This window comes from Curcuma longa, unplaced genomic scaffold (genome assembly GCF_044706935.1).
Source record: "Curcuma longa cultivar G26 ecotype Majalengka, Jawa Barat unplaced genomic scaffold, ITB_CL_G26_1.1 contig_24229, whole genome shotgun sequence".
NCBI classification, from domain to species: domain Eukaryota; kingdom Viridiplantae; phylum Streptophyta; class Magnoliopsida; order Zingiberales; family Zingiberaceae; genus Curcuma; species Curcuma longa.
In genome coordinates, this window is record NW_027432364.1 from 1 (window position 1) to 23,510 (window position 23,510).

General features: G+C 37.1%; 5 protein-coding genes across 9 annotated transcripts; 2 read left to right on the top strand and 3 right to left on the bottom strand.

Moving 5' to 3' along the window:
* Positions 1-1,749: 1,749 nt before the first annotated feature.
* LOC141818313 (uncharacterized) lies at positions 1,750-4,960 on the bottom strand (the record flags this gene model as incomplete). Its single annotated transcript, XM_074705837.1, is given in 6 exon segments — positions 1,750-1,823; positions 3,468-3,567; positions 3,639-3,715; positions 3,790-3,846; positions 4,042-4,152; positions 4,433-4,960. Coding segments are annotated over 6 exon segments (500 nt in total), but the record flags the coding sequence as incomplete, so codon positions are not given.
* Positions 4,961-7,726: 2,766 nt separating this feature from the next.
* Positions 7,727-8,519, bottom strand: LOC141818294 (heavy metal-associated isoprenylated plant protein 45-like). Of its 2 annotated transcripts, none has more exons than XM_074705814.1 (3): positions 8,355-8,519; positions 8,179-8,254; positions 7,727-8,102 (listed from the first exon to the last, which is right to left on the bottom strand). In XM_074705814.1, the coding sequence occupies exons 1-3, from the start codon at positions 8,400-8,402 to the stop codon at positions 7,777-7,779; spliced, it is 450 nt and encodes a 149-aa protein (XP_074561915.1). In that variant the 5' UTR covers positions 8,403-8,519; the 3' UTR covers positions 7,727-7,776. The 2 variants fall into 2 exon arrangements, with proteins under 2 accessions (XP_074561915.1, XP_074561916.1); XM_074705815.1 differs by having other exon boundaries at positions 7,727-8,094; positions 8,355-8,377.
* Positions 8,520-9,187: 668 nt separating this feature from the next.
* Positions 9,188-9,952, bottom strand: LOC141818311 (heavy metal-associated isoprenylated plant protein 44-like). The gene is made up of 3 exons (XM_074705836.1): positions 9,800-9,952; positions 9,645-9,720; positions 9,188-9,566 (listed from the first exon to the last, which is right to left on the bottom strand). Exons 1-3 carry the CDS (start codon positions 9,935-9,937, stop codon positions 9,247-9,249), a joined length of 534 nt encoding a protein of 177 aa, XP_074561937.1. The 5' UTR covers positions 9,938-9,952; the 3' UTR covers positions 9,188-9,246.
* A 288-nt stretch (positions 9,953-10,240) lies between these two features.
* Positions 10,241-17,292, top strand: LOC141818310 (mediator of RNA polymerase II transcription subunit 31). Of its 4 annotated transcripts, none has more exons than XR_012600946.1 (10): positions 10,241-10,344; positions 10,516-10,651; positions 10,722-10,795; positions 10,892-10,989; positions 11,524-11,620; positions 11,805-11,883; positions 13,606-13,934; positions 15,368-15,424; positions 15,873-16,359; positions 17,153-17,292. XR_012600946.1 is itself a non-coding variant. In XM_074705835.1 (8 exons), exons 3-8 carry the CDS (start codon positions 10,746-10,748, stop codon positions 15,378-15,380), a joined length of 666 nt encoding a protein of 221 aa, XP_074561936.1. In that variant the 5' UTR covers positions 10,241-10,344; positions 10,516-10,651; positions 10,722-10,745; the 3' UTR covers positions 15,381-15,865. The 4 variants fall into 4 exon arrangements, 1 of the variants encoding a protein (XP_074561936.1); XR_012600948.1 differs by having other exon boundaries at positions 15,368-15,421; XR_012600947.1 differs by having other exon boundaries at positions 10,516-10,600; positions 10,716-10,795.
* Positions 17,293-19,791: 2,499 nt separating this feature from the next.
* LOC141818299 (glutamate dehydrogenase 2, mitochondrial) lies at positions 19,792-23,236 on the top strand. Its single transcript, XM_074705819.1, has 9 exons — positions 19,792-20,015; positions 20,098-20,211; positions 20,889-21,110; positions 21,238-21,312; positions 21,821-21,937; positions 22,157-22,407; positions 22,523-22,598; positions 22,679-22,765; positions 22,858-23,236. The coding sequence occupies exons 1-9, from the start codon at positions 19,908-19,910 to the stop codon at positions 23,041-23,043; spliced, it is 1,236 nt and encodes a 411-aa protein (XP_074561920.1). The 5' UTR covers positions 19,792-19,907; the 3' UTR covers positions 23,044-23,236.
* Positions 23,237-23,510: the final 274 nt, after the last annotated feature.

Below are 23,510 nucleotides of genomic sequence, written 5' to 3' on the forward strand. Positions count from 1 at the left end.
TACTAGGGAAGTTCGGGATTGTACAGTTGCTACTAAAGGAGAATCCGATAGGGCAGCTTCAGTAGAATCCACTACTGATACAAAAGTAGTTCCTAAAGTAGACTCAGAGGGGGCTTCCAGGTAAAAGGGCTCAAAGTAAGGAGATCCATTAGCTACGGTAGAATCAGCTGTTCCAGTAGGTGCTATAGTAGATGCTCCAGATAAAGGAGCAGACAGGTGGGGGGATGGGGAAGTTGCTCCTACTGGGGAAGTTGCTCCTACTGTAGAATCATCTGTTGATGAAAAAGTCGTTCCTGATGCTAAAGGAGTTCCTAAAGTAGAGGAAAGAGTTGGGGATTCAAAAGTAGATAAATCCGTTGAGTGTAGAAAACAACGAATCGAGATTCATAGCGAAGGTGATGCCAGTGTTCCAAACGTAGGTAGGTCCAACTACAACGTACGACTGAGAGAGCAATACACCCATTTGAAGTACGAGTCTGATAAATTCTTCCTTCATACTACGGAGGAATCGTACTTTAGTACGAGTCTGATAAATTCCTTCATAATTGTTACATCCAGGAAAGGGTCTCAAAACCAGACCACAAAACTGTCCTGTTGTTTACCCGTAGACCAATGCAGGGCAGCGACATTCAATTATACTAAATAATTCAACTATCCTTATGAACTACTTAAAACTCAAGGAAGAAGCAACAGACACAGGTGAAACACCCACTTCATCGATTGAATCCTCAGCGGCCACACTTGAAGAAGTTGTTCAATCCTCCTCGGATGCAACAGCTGCACTTGAAGTTGCTCAATACTCGGATGCCACAGCTGCACTTTAAGTTGTTCCATACTCGGCTGACACAGCTGCCCTTGAAAGAAGTGCAATCCTCTACAAAAAGCACTATATACAGACTCAGATGCACATCCCCTTACTGCATTTGCAGTTTACTTCGACATCCCCAATTTACATAGACCCATATGCCTTAGCCTCAACAAACTCATAAGCCCGTTACCGCATTTCAAGTTGACTTGGATTGAATCCCTTAAATTCGGTACCCAATTGGAGAACTAAGGAATTAAAGGGGAAACTCCCACATAAGCAGAAACTGAAAACACAAGGATCAACCTCAGACAAAGCTTAAACACAGGACGAAACCTCAGAATTTAATACAAGTTGGGGGAGAAAAGTGACATGAGAAATTGTCTTAGGAAACAAACTATCTACAAAGAAAAATGAAGCCTAGTGTTGCAACAATTTCATCAACTAATCGACACCTAGACACATGGCAAGTCCAGGAAACTAGCTTGCATTATCCTGGTTGCACCCACTCTCATCTTCAACACTATCATTTTTAAACATTGAACACACAGCTGGCATGGAGAGACTATTGTCGCATCAGTTCCTTGAAGACCAAAAGAAGATATTCATGTAACTTTTCCTTTCTTTGGAAGATACAACCAAGGAGGATAACTTCTTAGGAGTCAAATTCCTTTTAGTGGAGAATGATGCCAGAACAATTTTACCAATACTATTGTCTCAATCATTCAATCATCATTAAAGCTTAGGTTCTCCGACACTCCTCTCTGGAGAGAGAGGAGGCCTAGACATGCAAACTGCTGCATTTAACACAATTGCATGAAGATGTTTACCATCCAATGTACTATTTTCACAACCATATACCAGAAGCATTGTTGAAATTTGCATGAAATGTTTTCCCAATAGAAAGAGAAAATATTTAGCAGAAAGGGAGAGAAAATCCTTACCGTAAACCTTCATGATGTCCTGGAGCTAAAACCGATGAGTACTTTTTGTTTCCTCCATCTCGGGATATAAAAATCTGCACATTATAGCACAAAAATCAAGGTACTTTTGAAAACTTGGATGAAGAATGACTTAAAAAGCTTAACATTTAAGGGTAAAATTCATCTAAATTACTTACAAATCCCTCGTGACAAACAACAAAAAGCAGAAAAAAAACATCCACAAGAGAGAGCTATTACATGCAAATAAATTGTGATCGATAGTGTGTTAGGTCAAGAATAGGGAATGAAAAAAAAATTCTTCTGTTATCAACAAATTTAACTTTGAACGACACTTCCACAACTTCCCCTTTAATTGACAATAATTTTGGTTCAGATTTGAGATAACCAAAAATGACAATGCACGGATCCATATGCAATGAAATTAAAAAGATGACTCAACTTCAAGCATGATAGGCATAAAATAAAATAAGCATGGTTAAAATAATCTGCAAATTTCATAAGACACTTTCTTGAAAAATCAGGTTGAGAATAAAATAGTAAGAACAGAAAATTTTCAAGAGCATGAGAGGAAATGCTTAATGATCAACAAAAAAATCCACGCAATCAGCAGGTTCCCTTACAGCTCTGACCAACATATAGAACATGGCCTTTTTAGCACAACTTTAGAACTAATGATCCCACCCGCAAGTTCCTCTTTAATTGAGAAAAATTTTGGTGAGAATTGTGACAGCCAAAAGTGAAGATGCATGGACCAATATTCAATGCAATTAAAAAATTGTCCAACTTTAAGCATGATAGGCAAAGTATAACATAAAACAAGCATGGTTGAAATAACCTGAGAATTTCATAAGATACTTTTCTTAAAAAATCAGGCTGATGATGAACTAGCAAGATCAGTGAAATTTCAAGAGCATGAGAGGAAATGCTTAATGATCAACAAAACATTCATGCATTTAGCAAGTGCCCTCACAGCTCTGACCATCACATTGAATATGGCCTTCTTATCAGAACTTTACAACTAACCATTGTTGCATCCTCGAGGGAACAAAGAGGGAACCCAAAAGTTAAACAAAGACTAGACGAAGAACTTGAAGATGTTTATTCTTGGAAAAAAATAACAAAAAAATTAATTCCCCCAACCAAAGTCTAACCAACCAAAGCACAATTACCCAGCTTATTGCTACAAGATCATTGTCAAACTTAAGCATGATCATGACCAAACTACACCAGATGCGAAGTAGCAAAGAAGACAAGAGGTTCGTCAAACAATTTTCTTCCAAATAGAATTTGTTACATGTGCCTCACCAATTTGACCAATTATCCAATCCCCAACCATTGTATCAGTATCTGACCCACCAAAGAGGAAACCAGATCAGAAGCTTCCAAGTAACAATGAAACATGACTTGGAAAGCAGAATTTAAAGAATCCTAAGATTCATGGCCATCTAACTCACAAAGTACAGATAATTGTAAACCTAGTCCCAAGGTTAGAAACCAAACAGGGCAAAAAGATTCAACGAATAGATTGGCCATGCACTGATTAGCTATTCTATATCCTGTGCAGAGTATACAACCCAACTTACAAGCATTTTACCCAGTCAATCACATTTTAATAGCCAAACTGAAGATACACTTGTTAATTATGCAAGAATGCTTTATTCAGAACATTTAATTGACAGAAAAATAATAGATAAAAAAAATCAATGAAGGAAATTTACAGAGAACTGATTGGCCATGATAGGAGATGTTTCACATGAACCAGGAATTATTTGCCAGTGTTTGAACTCCCCTCTAAACCCTCTTGAAATGCTCCCACTTCTGCAAACATAGAGAGTTTCAAAAGAAAAGTAGGCTTAGCATATATGTTTCTCTGATAAAAAATTTTATACCCCATTCCTCCGAGTGGTACTCCTTGGGAAGCTGAGGGTTTGCAATGCTCTCTGGTGAAAGGATCAATTGGTGCTTTCTACAAATCAAAGATAACAAGCAGAGTGTGATTCACAAGAATTCAATAAATCAACACACAAAGTTGCTTATTACCCTTCCTTGAGAAGCTTCTTCTCTAACATATGACCAAAGACGAACACCAAGTCGCAGCTGATTCAAGTAGTGATACATAAAAAAAGATTCAAGAAAAGTCAAAAACAAAACCACTTGTTGATAAAACTCCAGAATAGCATTTTCTTTTGACCCATATCAGTAATTCATCTTTCCTCAAAGCAAAATAAAATCAGTTTACAATGAATCAACATGGTGCATAATGCACCGCAAAGAAAAAAAAAATTGCAGTACCATCCTAACCGCCTCCATAAATGTCACACTAAATTCTTTCAATCTATTGGCGTGACTGTTTAGCCTCCTCCTCCATGCATATCTTGGTGGAGCACCGCCATCAAAATCCAACTACAAATAAACAAAGAAATAAAAATTACCACGGGCTTCTATTCCATCAACTTGGTTGAAGAAAGTGATTATACATCGCAAACATAACAAAACGCACTGAAAGGATGTCAGGACCTACGTTGTAATTTGTATGATTCCCATGATATTTAAATTATAAGAGCCAATATCAACCCAAACTTAGAAATAATATTTTGGAGCCAATAAAGTTATAAATCTAGCAAAGATGCTAATGTAACGAAGGGTTCTAACTATTTAGAAAGAAGCACTGAATAGGCCTTACCAACTTCAATGTGGTTCTGTTGACATACTCTTCTGGAGGCCAGGAACTCTCCTTGAAGTGGAAAATGTTTCCGATCACCATCCCTACTAAAATCACAGCCCACGTAACCTCCAATTATACAAGCACCATGACTTTCTTTTCCTCCAGATCCGGCAGTCTGAAACCATCGAATCCAACTTGAAGAAAAAAATTAGACGAATCAAAATTTCCACATTCCCCAAATCTTAGCTTTTATCCCGCCACGATAAGCATTCAAATCCTCGAATTTCTAGATCTGGCTCGCCCCTTTCTATATGCACGCACACAAATCACCACTAGCAAACAATTGTGGCTTCCATCCCTAGTCAACTATCTAAAACGACAAACCCTACTGCTTATCAAGTTTTCTATGACCCGCAAACAAATGGCCTAATTCCGACTCGAAGATGAAACACCACCAGCAACTGTTGGCTCCGAACCCCGCCATCGCCTCACAAGACGCTCCAACCGGTGGAGGCGAGTCCAGAACGACGATCCGAGGCTCCTGGAATTCGGAAGAAGGAGGACAAAGACATCGAAGAAAGGCGGCCGCCATCGAAGACATCACTTTCAGGATGGGAGACAAAACGGTCGCGGTCGCCGCCGGTATTGACTCCGGAACGCTCCCGCTCTTAACATTTCCGATATTGCGTCGCGTTACAATGTGCTCTATAACGGTTCGGGCTGCTGGTGGCGGAGGGATCGCCACGTGGCCGCGCTTTTGCCACCGCTTTTGGTTTGCGTTTCGTTTATGTTCTCCGATTAAATTTCTGTTATCCTATTGGGTACTTTAAACCGGGCCCACCATTATTGATGACTAGAAGAAAAAAAAACCCATACAATGGAGCTGACACCATGGGCTTCGTGCGAGCATCCGCAAAGGATGCTCCATGCGGATCGCATGGGCCAACAGCCCAACAGTCAAAAATCCACTCTAAAATTTGTCTTTGCCCGAGTTTTGATATTCTAAGAATCCATCAAATATTTTACTGTTGCACCATGAATATACTTAAATAAATATTCTAGTTAGGCCGGGATATAAAATTATAATAAATATATAAATTAAATAAAAAATAAATACTTAATTAATAATAATAAAATTATTAAATATAAATAATATTATAATAAAAAGATAAAACTATAAATAGTATAAGAGGATTGATCTATATTTCTTTACATTCGCGGACATGAGAATAATTACACACAAAAAAAGTATATTATTCACAAAGATTCCTGAGAAGAGCATGATATTATCGCTAATCAATTAACACGAGTAATCTCATGTGGAAGTCCTAGACATTTGATGTGATGGAAATATATTATCTCTATATATGTCATACGGGATAAAGTCATAAAGCTGATTCATCTTTAAAATTATCGTTTCATATGGAGAATAAATCGTTTCATAAAGTATTTTAAAATATTTCTTAAATAAATATTAATAACTCTATAAAATGTGACCTATACTCGTGCATGGACACAGATATGCACACATCAATCTTAATTTTTCAAAGTCATTAAATATATTCCTTAATTACACAAAATTCTAACTTGAACGTTTGCGTAGCTTGTCAAGATCCATCCCTGTGTCATTTCAATTCTCTTTTTAAATACTTTTCAAACTTTTTCATCTCTCTGGACGAATATCTTCAAGGAACATATACATCAGCAGTTCATCAATTAATGATTTGATCAACCACGATATATTGATCGGAAAGCATCATTCCATTTGTCACTACTCCATGATGAGCATCTGATCAACCAACACAAACTACACTAGCTAACTTATCCATCAAACTACACTCTCTCTCTCTCTCTATACATATTCCCTCCCCTTTGGCCACACAAAATCATATCCACTGCCATGATCTTTCTACAAGAACACGTCCGATCCATGATCAGCATGCAGAAGCACCACGAGATGGAATAATATTATTCATTCATTATTCATTCGTTCCTGCGACTCGAGTAGGCCTGAAAGGGCATGAGATTCTCCAGATATCAGCACTGAACCATAGAAACTAGCCCATTGGAGGGAGCATGTTGCCGTTCCATGATCGAGCTCCACCATGCATCGATCCTTATTAATTTGTCTTCATGCAGCAGCACAGCTAGCCAGCTACCTACCTGTCAGCTATGCCTCCCCCAACCAACTCTCCAAGGCATGGCATCGACTGCATGCACTTGCAAAGCCAACGGACGACATGGAGCTGCTAGGCAAAGCGCAGCTAGCAGCATATTCTCTCACACACAAATTGCAGCTAACGCAGCGAGCACAACACAAAGCGTGCATGCCTTTGTGTCTGTTTAATTTTGTTTCTAGCTATTGAGATCGTCTCGTGGATTCGTCATCATGCAGCACCAAATTAAAGTAGAAAAAAAGGAGCTCTGGGACTTGCAAGCACCAACATAGCGAAAAGGAAGGGCAGGGGTGTCCCTGACTCGACCACTCCGACGCTCAAGTCAATCACTAAGGAGAAAGAAAGAGAAACTGCTGAAAGAAGAAGCGGGTTTGAAAATTGTGTTCTTGTATACTTGTGCATGTAATATAAAGAGGCTATATATAGACGGAGAGAGGAGAAAATTATACCAACTTGTCTTATTATATCAATTAAGGAGAATATTTGTACAGTAAAATTTTATTAGAGGAGATATAATATCGACAGATTTTGTTAGAAGATATGTCCTATCAAGGTGTGGAAAACATCTTGTCATGTCTTTTCAATGTCATAGTTTCACATCATTATATTGTCATGTCTCATAACTTCTTGGCGGTGGTAATGTGACTGTCTGACAGATTTAATTGTACTAACTGAGAGATTTGATTGTGACTGACTGAGAGATTTGACGGGCTAAAAGAGCAATACCGGAATAAGCACGGCTTGATTATAGGAGCAACGTGCTTGGTGAGTCATAGAACTCTTAAGCCCTCGGCACCTTTGGTTCGGACGGGATGATGAAAAGCGGAACTAGGAGTTAGGTAGACCATGACAGTCAGAGCCCGAAATAGGATGGATCAAGGCCGAGGGCAAATAAACAGGCGAGTGGCCAAGTAATAATGAACGAGTGGTCGAATATGGATCCGAATATCGGAACAAGTGGGGTCCAATCAACCTTGACGGTTGAGTCTCCCTCCGCCTGTGTACTATATCCGATACAAGTCACTTTCCTTCTGTTTAAAGTGTCTCGACCTAAGAGCTTTTCATGATCTTTGCAGGCAGTCATAATACCCCTAACAAATTTCTTCCTACAAATTACTGATCTAGAACCGGATCATTATTTATTATATATATTATTCATTATCATTCATTTAATTTGTTGATTTATTACATGACGACGCATGCATGGACATTCTCGTCGTTGAAGAGAGCGAGGGCATGGTCGTCGACGAGCATGGAGTACGCCGGGTCCGGAAAGTAGCCATGCACGGCGGACGTGTGGCCGTGGCGATAATAATTGTGGTTCCCCATGAACGTGAAATCATCCTCCAAGTACTGCAGCGCGAACGGATAGTACTCGCCGTCGTACGGGTGCGGCCAAAACTCCGCCTTCCTCCCCGTCCGCCGCACCGCCTTGATCACCTTCTTCTCCTCCACGTACCCCGTCACCGTCACCTTCTGCTTATCCATGTCGATCTCCACCGCCTGCACCCCTACGTACGTACCAATTATATATGTATTTATATAAAATAATTAATCAAACAAAGTTATAATTAATTTTAATGTTACCATGGAGTTTGTGAATGGCTCTGCTAACTCTACTTCGGCAACCATCGCAGTCCATATGAACCATGAGCTCTACGATCTTAATTAAGAGGAGGTAATTGATATATAAATATATACATGTGAGAAATTAATTAAAACTATTATGAACATGAATGATATAGTCGATGATATATACTTACCGACAAAGCGTTGGATATGGACGGCTTATTTTGTCGGAAATTGAACATGATGATCACTTAGTTTATATATATATGTATAAGTCGATAAGGAGGAAGAGGCCGGGCGTGTATTTATAAGGAGATACATGTGTAGGGATAGAGTGATCGAGTGTTAATTAGTTTTAGTTTAATTTTAGATAAGAGAGATGTAATTTAAGTAATGCAAATTATATATATATATATATATATATATAAAGGTGGTGGAGTCAACTAGTAAGCATATGCTCATTGTAAAGGCAAAATTCCCAAGACATATTCTTTAGGCTATTTGGTGCATGAGTTGAGAACTACCATGCAAATTGATATTTATCGATAAAAAAATAAAATTAAAATTAAAATTTAGAGTATTTTAAAGTTGCATTTATAGAAATAATTCCAAAATAAAAAAGTATTTATCTTTCTTTCACTTGACAATATTCTCTACTAGTTTAATTTATTCTCTCTAAACAAAATTAAGTGAACTATTTCCTCCTTTTCTTTTCTTCTTATTTATTTATTTTATTAGTTCTTCAAACTTATTTTAAGTTATGAGAGAATAATTGAGGGTAAATTTATGATATTCTTATTTATGATAGAAAAAATATCATTCTTTTAAAAATGATTAAATTAAATATTTTATTTATAACTTAATATCTAAAATACCTCTTCATTATATTATTTTGAAATAATTTCGATAATGTAACTTTAGTTAAAGTTACTTTAAGAGTGGTAAAGTTTTGATATAAAAGTAATTTTGAATCAAATTAGAAGTAAAATATTATTTTGATAAATTTTGAAACAAATTTTGTCCCAAAACCAAAACAGAGCTATCATTTTAATTATCTAGAAATTAATTAAACACAGCTTCGTTTAACTACATGACGTTGCAGGCATTGACATCGTCGTCGTTGAACATGTTACTGACTCGGTCGTCTCCCCGGTGGGGCGCCGGAGCATGGCCGTGGTTGTCCGGCCCGTTGTACCCGTGCCTCCAGTAGTTGTAGCTCTCGCGGAACGCCTCGTCGTCGTAGAAGTAGTTCTTCGCCGTCGTGAAGTAGAGCGGCTGGTCAGGGTTCGGCCAGAACTCCGCCATCTTCCCACTTCGCCGGACCTTCTTCAGCACCTTGCCCCGGTCCACGTACCCCCTCACCGTCACCTTCTCCAGCCCCAGCTCCACCTCCACCGAGTCCACCCCTGTTCCAAAAACAGCACGCACGCTGAAATGCTCTTCTCCCTTCTCCTCACATCTCGATCGAACTCCGCGCAGCGTACCTGGAAGTTTACGCAGAGCTCGCTTCACGACCCTCTCGCAGCCGGCGCAGCACATCCGCACCTTGAGCTCCACCGTCTGCAGTCGAGGAGAGAACAGCTACGACTTTACGAAGAAACAAGAAAAAAGTAATGGAAGAATTCGAGAGGAATTAAACCTGCAAAGAAAGAGGTTTAGGTCCCTTGGTCATCTTCCTAGCGACTAAGCTTGTGTGTTCGCTGTGGAAGCTGCTGCTACGTCGATGGCCGAAGGGACGACTCATGACGGAGAAGAAGAAGCTCAAGGCTCTGTCCATGGCCAGCTCGCGGAGGAAGAGGAGGATGAGAGCGAAGATCGAGCGCCTAAAGCAGAGAAGATTTATGAAGTGACGAAGAGGGAGGACATTTTGACTCTTATCTACGGTTTCAGATTTATAATTTTGAAATTTAAGGGTGTTTTAAATAGAAAGTAAAATTTGATGGGTAAAATGAAAATTTTCAAAAGTAAGGCTAGGTTTCTTCTGCGCCTTCCCCCTGCCGTCCTGTAGCCGTGCCCGTCACCGCTCCCTTGCGAGACGCTGCCCACCTCTTCTCCTCTCCTCTGGACTCCGGCACCGGCACCGGCACCGGCACCGGCACCGGCGACGGCATAGTAGTCTGCCTGCCTTATTTCTTCTCCCCAAAGCGAATCGAAGAACCGCCTGCGTCCACATCTTCTGTACAGGTGAGTAGGGGATCCTTCTTCTCCCTCTAGTTGGTTTCGAGTTGGGATCTTACGTGCTGAACTCAACTATTGTTCTTGCTTTTGCTATTGTTATATATTTATGCGATTTTATGTAAATTGCCTTTCTTTTGCTTTTACTCGTCTTCATTCATGCTGGAATGTTTATTGCAGAAATCAACGCTACGTGGTGGAGCAATACGTGTGCTTGCTTCATTGCTTGTGTTATATCTTCGTGCAATTTTGTGTGAAGTGATTGGTATCCCCAAGTCGATATCTTTGAAATCCTTTCGTATTCTCCTTCTGTTAGGTCAGACCTGGTAACAATCCATTTTAGACAATAAGATTGCTTCCTGGATTCCTAATTCTGCCAGCTATAGGTTTTTCATCTGGGCTCAAAAGCAATGACTTCCAGCAAAGAAGATGTTGATCAACCTGCTGATTCCCAATCTCTGCAAGTGTTTCTTCCCAGTTTTCTATGATTGAGTGTTTTGATTTTTTCTTCTTTTTTTGTGTGTGAGTGCGTGTGTTAACCAAGTTTTTTCTACAGGCCTAAGAATCCTTACAAGGATCCTGATGATGGTCGCCAGCGGTTTCTTCTCGAGTTGGAGTTTGTTCAATGCCTCGCCAATCCGACGTATATCCACTGTGAGTTATTGCTTGACTGAGAAAGATAAATTCTTTGTTTCAATTTTTTGGAGTCCACAAATCTTCTGTATAGTCCACATCTGTATGAAGTTATACTTCAATATTGACTAGAGTTTCATGTGGATTTTGTGAAGTGGTTATCTTTCCTTCATTCTTGATTGAATGGAACAAATGCTACAGTTTGTTTCTATCTCATAAGTATTCAAATATTTGGTCAGTTGCATGTTTTTCTGGTGCATTCAATTAGAAGAAAAATATCTTTGACTATCAACGAAAATCATTCATATTGGGTTCAGCCCTTTCATTGTATTTTTTTGTTGAATTTTCTCTTGATAACTTTGTAAGTGTCTTTCTCCTGAAAATTGCGTGCAAAGTTGATTCTGAAACATATTAGGTTCAGTCCTTCCATTGTATTTTTTTGTTGAATTTTCTCTTGATTACTTCGTAATTGTTTTTCTCCTAAAAATTGTGTACAAAGCTCCTGAAACATATTGCTAGTCTTTTGGATTACCCTGATCAATGTTTTTTCTTTAGATCTTGCTCAGAATCGCTATTTTGAGGATGAGGCATTCATTGGTTACTTGAAGTATCTTCAGTATTGGCAAAGGCCTGAGTACATAAAGTTCATAATGTGAGTTAAGCTTAAAAGTCATGATATATCTAGGCTATAAATCTTTCTTCTGCATAGAAACTGATATCACATTGAAAGTTAATTGCATGATACAAGTTTTGTTGCCATGCATGCTATCACTTGTTGACATTTAAAGTTTATTGCTATCACTTGTTGACATTTTAAGTTTATTGTTTGACGATAGGTATCCCCATTGCCTATTCTTTCTTGAGCTTCTCCAAAATGCTAATTTTCGCAATGCAATGGCACATCCTGGAAGCAAGGTGATTCCACCTATATCCTAACCATGATATAGATAAATATTTCTTCTCCTTTTCCCCTCCTTTTTTCTTCATGATATGGTTAATGAGGAGAGATGGCAGTGTGAATGAATAGGTAAAGTTCTTGTTTGTATCTTTAGTTTCTACAGTATTCATTTAATTGATTGGGAATGCATCTGATTAGTGACTGCAAGTTAACTTCTTTCATGTAGGTTATCTTTGATGATATATATTTTAGGGCTATTCTGCTTTTCAAAACTGTAATGATTGAATGGGATGATGAGCAATGCATAGAATTAATGGATTTTTTCTGATGGTTTCTAGTTGGAACCAATGTGCCTTGCAAGTAAATAGGCGACTTCTAGCAATGCAAAGATGGTTATCTTTGTAGTTGTGAAAGTTACTATTCTGATTCTGTGCAAGCACATAAGCTACTTCAGTTGCTCAGATCCAAACTCCTGGTGGGTAAAATAGATGTGTTGCTATTGTCCTGTCTGTTCTAAACATGACAGTATTCCTTTACCTTTTCTACTGGATGAAAATCAAACAGGATTCTATGCATACTGTTCCATAAACAATCAGAATACCTACTTTCCTCAATAACAGTCTCAAGCTCCAAGTGAGCTCATCTTAATTGTGCACATTTCAATTTGTGCGGCCTTATTCCAGTTACTGGACTATGTAGTGCTGACTCTAGATAATGCTCGCAATACGTCTTCATATAGTGTCATCAGTAAAAGTACATCCAACCCTAAACAAAACCTCATAATATGAAGTACAAAGTGCATAACAAAAAACTGAAAGCTAAAAACACGGTTCAAAACTCCAATTTGAATAATAGTGATGTCTCATATCAACAATAGCAATAGTTCACCAAGAACCCACTTTAGGATAGTCTAGGGATATAGCCAAGAATGAGAATAAGCTAAAGATTGTCAATAACACTCGTAGAAGAGCCTTCTGTTAGAGAACAAAGAATAAGGATAGCAATAATAAAAGAAGAAAGATGAGTGCAATGTATCATCTCCCAACTCTATCTATCTCTATTTATGTATAAAATTCTCCATCATCGAATCTTTATATCTTGCACATATCGAGACATGCTCAGTATATATGGGTGCTGGAACATCCAAATCTAATTAAAAACTTCCTCAACATAAAATTCAAACTCTATGGTCATTCTCCAAAGCCAACAAGCTTTACTGTCACAGATCTTCAGTGCTGTCAGTTATGAAATTTCTAGCTAGGTAATATTTAACCATTATAGGCCCACACATTTCCAAGGTCATATAGTCGCAAGCTAGGTATTATCGAATATGACCTCAACACACCCTATTAGCCTTGAAGTCGTGTGATCCTCAGTTAGACATAAACAACCCTAATTATATCATGTGCACTATAATATCCCTGAAGATAAGAGTAATAATTTTTCATATACCAGTAAATTTTTTTTAAGAATGATAAGTGAAATAAACATGCTCTAACATCTACAATTATACCTAGTTTTGCTTTGAAAATATTCATGGTACAATATTTGTGTAGCTTTATTGTGGTTTACAATTTTAGCATGTTGTCTATGTATATGGTGGATTTTATATCTTGTTCTAACTCTGATATAACCAGCTACCATTTTTACTGTATTATAAGTTAACAAGAAAGATGGTATTCATGTAATTGATGAAGCTTTGGTGTAACACCAACCATTTTTTGCAATATCTCATGTAGGAATTGGCTCATCGGCAACAGTACTACTTCTGGAAAAATTACAGGAACAACCGATTGAAGCACATTCTACCCCGTCCTCTTCCTGAACCTCCTGCTGGTCCAGCATCAGTTCCTCTTCCAACTGCAGCATCAGTTCCAACTTCAGCTCCAGTTTCAAATGCGGCTCCAAGTTTAACTCCGGCTTCTGCTCCATTGCTTGCGTCAATGCCACCTATGAGTTCTGGCCCTGTACACTCTCCCATGCAGTTTGTGGGACAACCTGGGTCTGCTGTCTCTGCTATTTCAAAGAGTGACATGAGAAACGCAATGGGAGATCGTCGGAAGAGAAAGTATATTTCCTTCTCCCTGCATTTCCTTCTAATTATATTATCTATTCTGCCAGTTCCATCATATGTTTCTTTTATTCCATGTTCTCACTTCTCACCATCAAGTTTATGCTTTTAATTGTTTATTATAATTATTTTGAGGTCCATTAAGTCATGGGCCCATGGTGCTTAAAACTGTCATAAAGAAATGCTAAGATGTTGATGGTAAAAATAGAACCATCAATAATAAAGGACAGTCCAATGCACGAAACTTCGACCAATGCGGATCCCGAGGAAGGATTATACCACATTGGGTCTATTGTACACACTTTATCCTACATTGCAAGTGTTTGTTTCTGCAACTCGAACTTATTTGATTGGTGAATTGTAATGTGAAGATGAGATTGTAATTTATTTTGATCTTTTGCAAAGCAACACATACTAGAAAATTTATAAGAAATAACTATTTGTAACCAATTTGATAGTTTAGTGTGTAATGGTTGAACATCCAATAACTGGCCAAATTAGTTGAACTGACTAGTAGTCAGATCTAGTATTCATAATATTGAATAGAAAAATAACATTAATTCAATTTATCTTTGATGAATTAATACTGATTATCATTACACTCAAACACATGCACCACCCTTCAACATGATTTGTTAAAGAATCATTTATCTAAGAATTTCTTGTTCAGTGCTGCAATCTAGTCATCAATCTTTATTCAGTAAAAATCTCTTGTGACATTATGTGTAATAACAATTAAAGCAAGTACTTCTTTGGCAAACACATGATATAATTTTTTTCTTCAATTACTTTGCAAGTGTTTATTCCTTTGTGAGAAGAGTCATTGTTCATACCCATGTTACTTGTTAAAGCCTCAGTGTTGATTCTCATGTATCAATAAATACATAGGAAATAACATAGATGGTTTAGTTACGATAAGTGGGGCAAATCTAACAGTAGGAGCAATTGCTCCAACAGATGCTACATTAATTTACCTGTTGGTTGATCCTTACCAAGATTCTTCGGCAGGTGCTGTGGTCTAGAGTCATATTGGCATGGTAAGAGTTATCATGCTGTTCCAATTAGAAGATTCGACTTGTGGTTCTATTAGTTTGCAAGATAGCCAACATCCATTGATCCTAATATTAATGCTTGCATAAATTTTTAAAGAAATGTTTACTACTACTTTATGTTCTTATGATAAGTAGATCTTATTATATAACTAGTAGGTTAAGATACTTGCATCTTCTGCTTTGTAGTGAGATTCTAAAAGTTCTTGCAATTGAAATATATGAATTACCCGGCACCGCACAAGTTGCAGATGCATGCATAAAGATCCTCCCACCTGCAATCTGAGATGTTATCGCTTATCATACCAAGCATATGAAAATATCTACATCCATAAAAATGGCTTTGTGGCACAAGTAGTCATAGATTCTTTCAAATTGCAGGAAAGACGATTGAAGGGGCTAAACTACTTACAGAAGAAGAATGACGCATATTACGTGGTATTATCTGTTTAATGCATTGTTTTCAGAATTCAACTATTTTTATGTCATGCACATACTAAGTGAGACACTTTCTATAATGTCATATATATATTGCAATGTGACTACGTGCCATTAATACATTAAGTCAACTGCATAACCAAAATTTCTTACATTATATGGATTAAGATGGAAAATTGATGCCAATTAAAGAGAACATTAAACTCATATTCTATGTATTATATATGCAACATAATTCTTGTGGAGCATCCGTATACATTATTATTTTCTTCCTTAGCTATATATCCAAATAAAACTTTCATGTTATTAATCTACCCAAGCGAATCACAAATGAGTAATGATTTGGAAGGCAACTGTTAATGCCATGAACTGGTCGAAAATTATAGTTTGGTTTTGGTTTGCACAAATTCTACAGATGTTAATTGGCATAACTAAAATGAGTTTGCAGACTCTGTGCATCGTCAAATCAACAACTTTCTGGATTTTGTGCTGTGAAACCTCCATTGGAATGAACAATGATCTTGATATCGGCATCTCCATTTCGGTAACTTGCTGATAAAACATGCCTGCTTGGTATCCAAATATACTTGCTATTTAAAGGGCCAAAGTTACTCTAGTCAACTCTGCTAACCTTCATGTTGCTGTTGCATCTTTTCTTCTGAAATATTTGCAACGTATTGACTGCTAATTTCAAACCTATTAAGAGGTATTATCTTAGATTACTTTTCTGTTGTAGGTGACTTTTATTATTAAGGTGTTTGATTATGTCATTTATATATTGTATTATGATATTATATTTACTCCACTATGCATATCAAATCGAGGATTCTCAGGTATTCGATTCAACGCATCCTGTTGTTCTGGTTCGATATCAATATGCATATCGAACTGAGAATTCTCAGGCTCTTTTCGCAGATCCTCTGAGGCAACATGAGGTAATTCATTTGTTAGCTCTGATGAAACTTCCATATGACTAGAATTGTTGCTTTGAAGAGGAAAGGATCTAGAAAAAACCTCTTGGAGATTACTACATATCCCTGCATATATGTTTGATTCCAACTAAGGATCATATTATAACTCAAAATTGTAAAAATAACAAAAAAGAAAAGAAAGAAAAATAACCAGATAACAATGGTTCATGAAATATTTGATCATTGAGGCGGTCTGACAATAGCATGATTATTCTAACCAAGCTCAAAAGATGTAGAATTTAGAGCTGGGCTGACAATAGCATCCAGATCACCATCAAATGGTGGCAATACACTGCATCAAAGTAAACTATTAGAAAAAGAGCACCAAAGTGTTTCAGTAAGAAACTTGACATAAGGCCTTACTCTTCTTCCATGGGCTCTGCATCATTTCTAGTTTCTGGCTGTACTGATGAGTTTGTGCTGTTATCCTAAATCATGGAATCCATATAAAAGCTTAAATATTGAACAAGATCATATTGAGGAGATGGTTGTTTACTGATGTTGATCAGTTTGTTCTCTAGTTCATTCTTTGAACAATCTCGATCTATGAAATGTTGAAGGGAGAGTAGGGTGGAGTCGATATCCAAATGCAAAGGAACTTCATCATCATAGTTTGGAAGTCATAAAATCAGTGCAATATTTTCTTTTGTGAATATAATCTTATGATTTTGAAAGATGAAGCACTTAGCTTGATTGTCCCAATTGTCAAATATATTTTGTACAAGATCTTTGATGTTTGCATTATCTGTATGTCTAGGATCCCAAGCAAATGAGTTTCTACTTATCAACTTCATCTCTTGGGTATTTGGTTGTATTGATGATATGAAGGATTTAAATTGGTGGCTGTTACTTTTCCATTATATTGTCTTACGATATGCACAAGAAATAGAGCTTCTGTGGGAGGTTGAAGCACTAGATGTTATTTAATTCTACAAAATAAATATTTTATATCTTAGGGATACATTACAATATTAGTTTTGAATAATAAAATAATATGCCAGTTAGTTTTGATGAGGATACAATATGTAGCAGGTATCAAATCATAATTGCTACAATGTATTTAGACCAAAACATTGTAAGTCTAAGCATTTGTAGTAGCTATCAAATTATAGTTGTTATAATAATTACAGTTGGATGTCTACTACAGAGGAGGAAGATATTTGAGCACTTAAATGAGAATTGAAAGAATACTAAAATCTAAATTATAAATGCATAGGAGGAGAACATTTCAATTGGATCAAATTGAAATACCGAAATACATACGATAGAGAGGAAACTTAGGAGGCGTCAAGTAGGCGGTGTCGTGATATTGATCGATGAAGATGGTGAAGGATGAATGACTTAGTTCAAAGGAGAAGGGTTTGAAATATGCCTTTTTGTTTTCGAGAGGCACAAAATATTATATAGTAAAGGAGTTAAATTGCTACGTAGAGGAGTTAAATTGTATTTTTTCTACTTAATCGACCCTAAAATTCTAAATCTCTACCATGCCCACCCAATCTATTTGGGATTTTCAACGTGAATCGATTTGCAAACTAACTAAACCTGATTGAATAATGGATGGAGAACAGAAGTGGTAAATGTATAAAGGAAAAAAGGTCTTTTGATTGTTGTCCAAAATCTTTTTCATCCCTCGGATGAAATTTCATTTATTCTGTGGTTATTTAATTTCTCAATCTTGATATACACAAACACGTTTAAAATAGTATTTATAGTTTAACACGTGGAATTGATGAAAGAAGACTCCATAAGATATTCAATTAAGAACATAATTATTTTAAAATTACGTGTGATACAGGGATGCATAATATAATGGGCGTTTAAGGGTCAAGAATCAATCCTAATTAGTGGAAATTGATACGGTTTAACAATCAAAGTTGATAGCCACAACATGTCTTTGGCATCGGTAACGGTTCAAATTAGATCTCTTATTTTTCCAAAGAAACTAAAATTATTTTATGAATCAACAATTCTCATATTTTCAAATTTTGTTTCTTGAAATTTCAAGCATTGATATAAAATTAAACCCGATCCAATAAATTTAAAAACATAACCAATTTAAGCAAATTTTAAATTTGTCTAATTTAATTTCTTTTTAAAAACTACTATTATAATCATAAAGATCGATATCCTGTGTGTCTGTTTATGTGTGTGCATGCGCGACAGAAGTGTTTAGACGTCTGAACTAGGAATAGTTTTTTTTATTTACAGTAAAGTTATTTAGGATTTTATTTTTAAAGTTTAAGTGCTCACGGAATTTACGGAATAAGGAGTGTAGGATAACAATTAGGGGTGAGCAAAAATTCGGTTAAACTGATCGAATCGATCGAATTAAAAAGTTCAGTTCGATTATTTCAGAATTTTGATTATTTTTTCTTAAAAAATCGGTTAATTCGGTTCGATTTTGATTTTAAAATTCCTTATTCGATTAAACCGAATAAACTGAATTATTTAAATTAGAAAAAATAATTTATAAATTTTAAGTAAATAAATTTATAAATCCCTAATTATTTAGTAAAATTTTTATAATATTTAAAAAAATTGATTAATTCGGTTAAAAATCGAATTAACCGATAAAATATCGGTTCAGTTTATTCGATTTTTATTGAAAATTTTGATCGATTCGGTTGGTTAAAAAAAATTGATTTATTTGATTTTTAATTTATTCGGCTCAGTTCAATTCGATTTTAATCGAATACTCACCCCTAATAACAACTTAGCATATGCCACGAACACTTAAATTTTTTACGTTTTAAAAATTTATCTTTAAATTTTAAAAGAAAAATATTATACGGTAAAAATTATACTATTACTATTTTGGACGTTTGAATTCTTATCATCGTAATACCTTCCACTTTAAATTTAGGTCAGAAAATTAATATGGCATTATAATCTTCCTTAAATTTCGTTAGGAAAAAAAAAAAAGACTAATGAAATGAATTTCACTGTAAAATGTGAAGAACATTGATCTTCATCCAAAAAAAGATAATCTAAAAAAGCACACGATTAAAATGCCTTCCATGGATAATCACCAATCCCCTCCCAGATGACGTCAGCGCGTACGCGGAGACTCGACTGTGCTTATCCGGTGCAGGCTGTGACAGCTCAGCGCGGCCGCCTCCATCCACCCACGTCAGCGCCACCTCCTCGGTCGCGGGTGGACGGCGCACAACGCGGCGGCCCGTTCGGGACGCCGCCCCCAGGCCGCGTCGCATCCGAAAATTTCAACTACCCCCTTGAAACTAGAAAATTGTCATTCAACCCCTTAAAATATTTGAAAATTACTTAAATTGCATTATTTTATTACTCGAAACGGCTCCTTTTTTTTATTTTTATTCCTTCCTATTTTCTTGCTTCCTTTTCCTTCTTTCTCTCTTAGTTGGAACCCCAATCTCGATCCATTCCGCCCTTTAAATACGCTGCTCTTCCTCCTCCCCAATCGCCCATCTCCACTACGACCGCCTCCAGATCCCGCAGCGGAGAGCTTGGATTTCGATCTCGCCGTGTTCGCCATGAGCGCTCTCGCCGCCACCAGTCGCAACTTCCGCCAGGCCGCTAGGATCCTCGGCCTCGACTCCAAGCTCGAGAAGAGCCTCCTGATCCCCTTCCGGGAGATCAAGGTCTGGTTCGGGGTTCCTCGATCTCATGTCTGTTTCGTGGTGCGTTTTTTACTCATTCTTGCGTGCTCCGGGGTTTTTGCAGGTGGAGTGTACGATCCCGAGAGACGACGGGTCGCTGGCGTCGTACGTTGGTTTTAGAGTTCAGCACGACAATGCCCGCGGGCCGATGAAAGGAGGGATCCGGTACCACCATGAGGTGAGTAAAATTCCCCCAGATTAAGCGTCGCTGGTGATGCCGTTTTCCATTTATCGAGTCGAATAGTTGTTTTGATCTTGTCGAATATGAGATTTCAACATGAACTTCAAATTTTTATGTCCTTTTGCTTTAAGAGTAGTTAAGATCAATGAAGTTAATTGTTGCTCGTCCAAAGAGATGATTTCCCTAAGGTAGTATATGGAAAGTTGCATGGATTCCAGTGTGGAGAAAATCCAAGGATTAAGGAGGTTAGATTCTTGGCTTCATACTTGTTTGGAACTACTCTTCATATGAGTTGTCTCTTGGCAAAAGGTCGCTACTGGTGGTGCCAGAAGAACCATGCCTCTCCAATTTTGTGCTTGAAAATTGACTTTTGTTACTACCAAAAAGAAAACTAGACTGTTTTTTGGATAATTCTGCTGTTGAAAAACTTTTAAGATGAGAACCCCTCAACAGGAAATTCAATTCCTGGTTTAAAGTTATTTTTATCTCCCTACTAATAATGGACAACATATGATTCCATATGTAGATCCAGCCATCTGATGATGGCATGGTAGGTTCTGCAATGAGTATAGATGCATTATTGCACCATGAATTGTTTCCTCAGAATTTATGCTAAATACATCATTGTTTAAGGTGTTTGTTCACTAGTTGCAAAACGCTTTCGGTTATTGTAGGTCGACCTTGATGAGGTGAATGCTTTAGCTCAACTGATGACATGGAAGACGGCTGTAGCAAACATACCATACGGTGGAGCAAAGGGCGGCATTGGATGCTCTCCGGGTGATCTAAGTAGCAGTGAGTTGGAACGACTAACACGAGTCTTCACACAAAAAATTCATGACGTTATTGGGATTAACACGGATGTTCCAGCACCTGACATGGGAACAAATGCCCAGGTGATCATTTCATACACTATCAGAAATTTTCCTTTAATTTAAAAGTAAATCTAATTATATTGTCAAAAAATGTTCGTTAAAGTTTGTATCTTTATTGCAAGATGTTGATGTTCTTTAATTTGGGCAGACCATGGCTTGGATCTTAGACGAGTACTCCAAATTCCATGGCCACTCACCGGCAGTTGTAACAGGGAAACCAATAGTAAGTGAAGCTAATTTATGTAAACCTCATGTATTTAATGAAAATTCTCTCTAAGCTAGGGGTAACAAAAAATTTGGTTAAACTGAATAAACCGAATAAACCGACCGAATTAAAAAGTTGTTCGATTATTTCAGAATTTTGATTATTTTTTCTTAAAAAATCGGTTAATTTAGTTCGGTTTCAGTTTTAAAATTTCTTATTCTTTAAACCGAATTATTTAAATTAGAAAAAATAATTTATAAATTTTAAGTAAATAAATTTATAAATTCCTAATTATTTAGTAAATTTTTTATAATATTTAAAAAATTCGGTTAAAAACTGAATTAATCGATAAAATATCGGTTCGGTTTGTTCGATTTTTATTGAAAAATTCAGTCAGTTCGGTTGGTTCGAAAAAAATCGGTTTATTTGATTTTCGATTTATTCGATTTGGTTCGGTTCGGTTTTAATTGAATACTCACCCCTACTCTAAGCTGAAGTGACCTCCATTTCGATGTGTCATGTGTAGGATCTTGGTGGCTCGTTAGGTAGGGAGGCTGCTACAGGACGTGGTGTCGTATACGCAACCAAAGCTTTACTGGATGAACATGACAAGTCTATTTCAGGATCGACTTTCGTAATCCAGGTGAATCCAACGCTTTATATTTGCTGCATTTATAATGAGTAAGAGTGAGTTAGGAAGAATATGATCAAGATGAATAAGAGCATGATTGTTAACCAGGATCAAGCTAGATAAATGTAGGAATGGCTATATGCTCATCTGGATTTTGAAGAGAAAAACTCTGATATTTCAGAAACAAGTTAACGGGACTTTACATTCTGATGTTGCTTCTGTCATGTTCAGGGATTTGGAAATGTTGGTTCATGGGCTGCGCAAATCCTTCATCAGGAAGGCGGCAAGGTGATTGCAATTGGAGATGTAACAGGTGCCATCAAGAACCCTAATGGCATCGACATTCCTGCTCTGATCAAGCATAAAAGCGAGGGTCATGCTCTGAAGGACTTCAAAGGGGCAGATCCATTGGATAAGGATGAATTACTCCTGCATGAATGTGATGTTCTTATCCCTTCTGCCTTGGGTGGTGTACTGCACAGGTCCTAATTGATTTCTTTCCTTGTGTTTCTTGCATGATATTTGTTTAATCCCTAAAACATTCTGAAACCAATTCAAACCCACCCTTCTTTCTTTAAAATTTTCGATGCTTGCCAGGGGAAATGCTGCTGATGTGAAGGCCAAGTACATTGTCGAAGCAGCCAATAATCCAACTGATCCTGAAGCCGACGAGGTAGAGTACCTTCAGCATCATAGTTGAGTCACAGCCATTTCAAAAAGCTCACACTTCATGCAATAATGTTTTGGACACAGATACTATCTAAAAAGGGCGTGAAGATACTTCCCGACATTTATGCAAATTCTGGCGGTGTCGTTGTCAGTTACTTCGAGTGGGTTCAGGTACCTCATAACACACTCCCTTTTGCTTCTTTAAAGTCTCTACTTGAAGATTCACGTAAGCATATTAATTGTCGTCGTGTGGAATTTCGTAGAACATCCAAGGATTCATGTGGAACGAAGAGAAGGTGAATCACGAGCTAAAGGAGTACATGAAGAGTGCTTTCAAGAACATCAAGACAATGTGCCAGACCCATGACTGCAACCTCCGCATGGGCGCAATCACCTTGGGAGTCAACAGGGTTGCCCGTGCTACTCTCTTGAGGGGTTGGGAAGCATAAGAACAAGAATGCACTTCGATTAGTTCTAGTTCTCTCGTATACAATTTTTTTTCTATAAAGTAGGAGATCATGAAAGACTCTAATTTATCTATCTGAGCAATTTAGCATTATTTCAAGAGCTCTTCTGTATCGCAGAGCAAAATTTACCCAGTATCTTTTTTATCTATCAATGAAAAATAGTTTGGCAGCTATAGTTTTTATTTTGCAACAAGATGGTAAGATTTTCTAATGATATGATGTCTTTGATATTCAAAGAGAAATAAAAGTTCAAATCTATTTTTTTCCTCTCTTTCCTTAATCTTTTCTGCAAAAAGGTAAAATCCGCCACAAGCGTTTCCACGTGGTAGTTGTTTTGATCTTGTTGAGTATGAGATTTCAATATGAACTTCAAATTTTTATGTCCTTTTGCTTTAAGAGTAGTTAAGATCAATGAAGTTAATTGTTGCTCGTCCAAAGAGATGATTTCC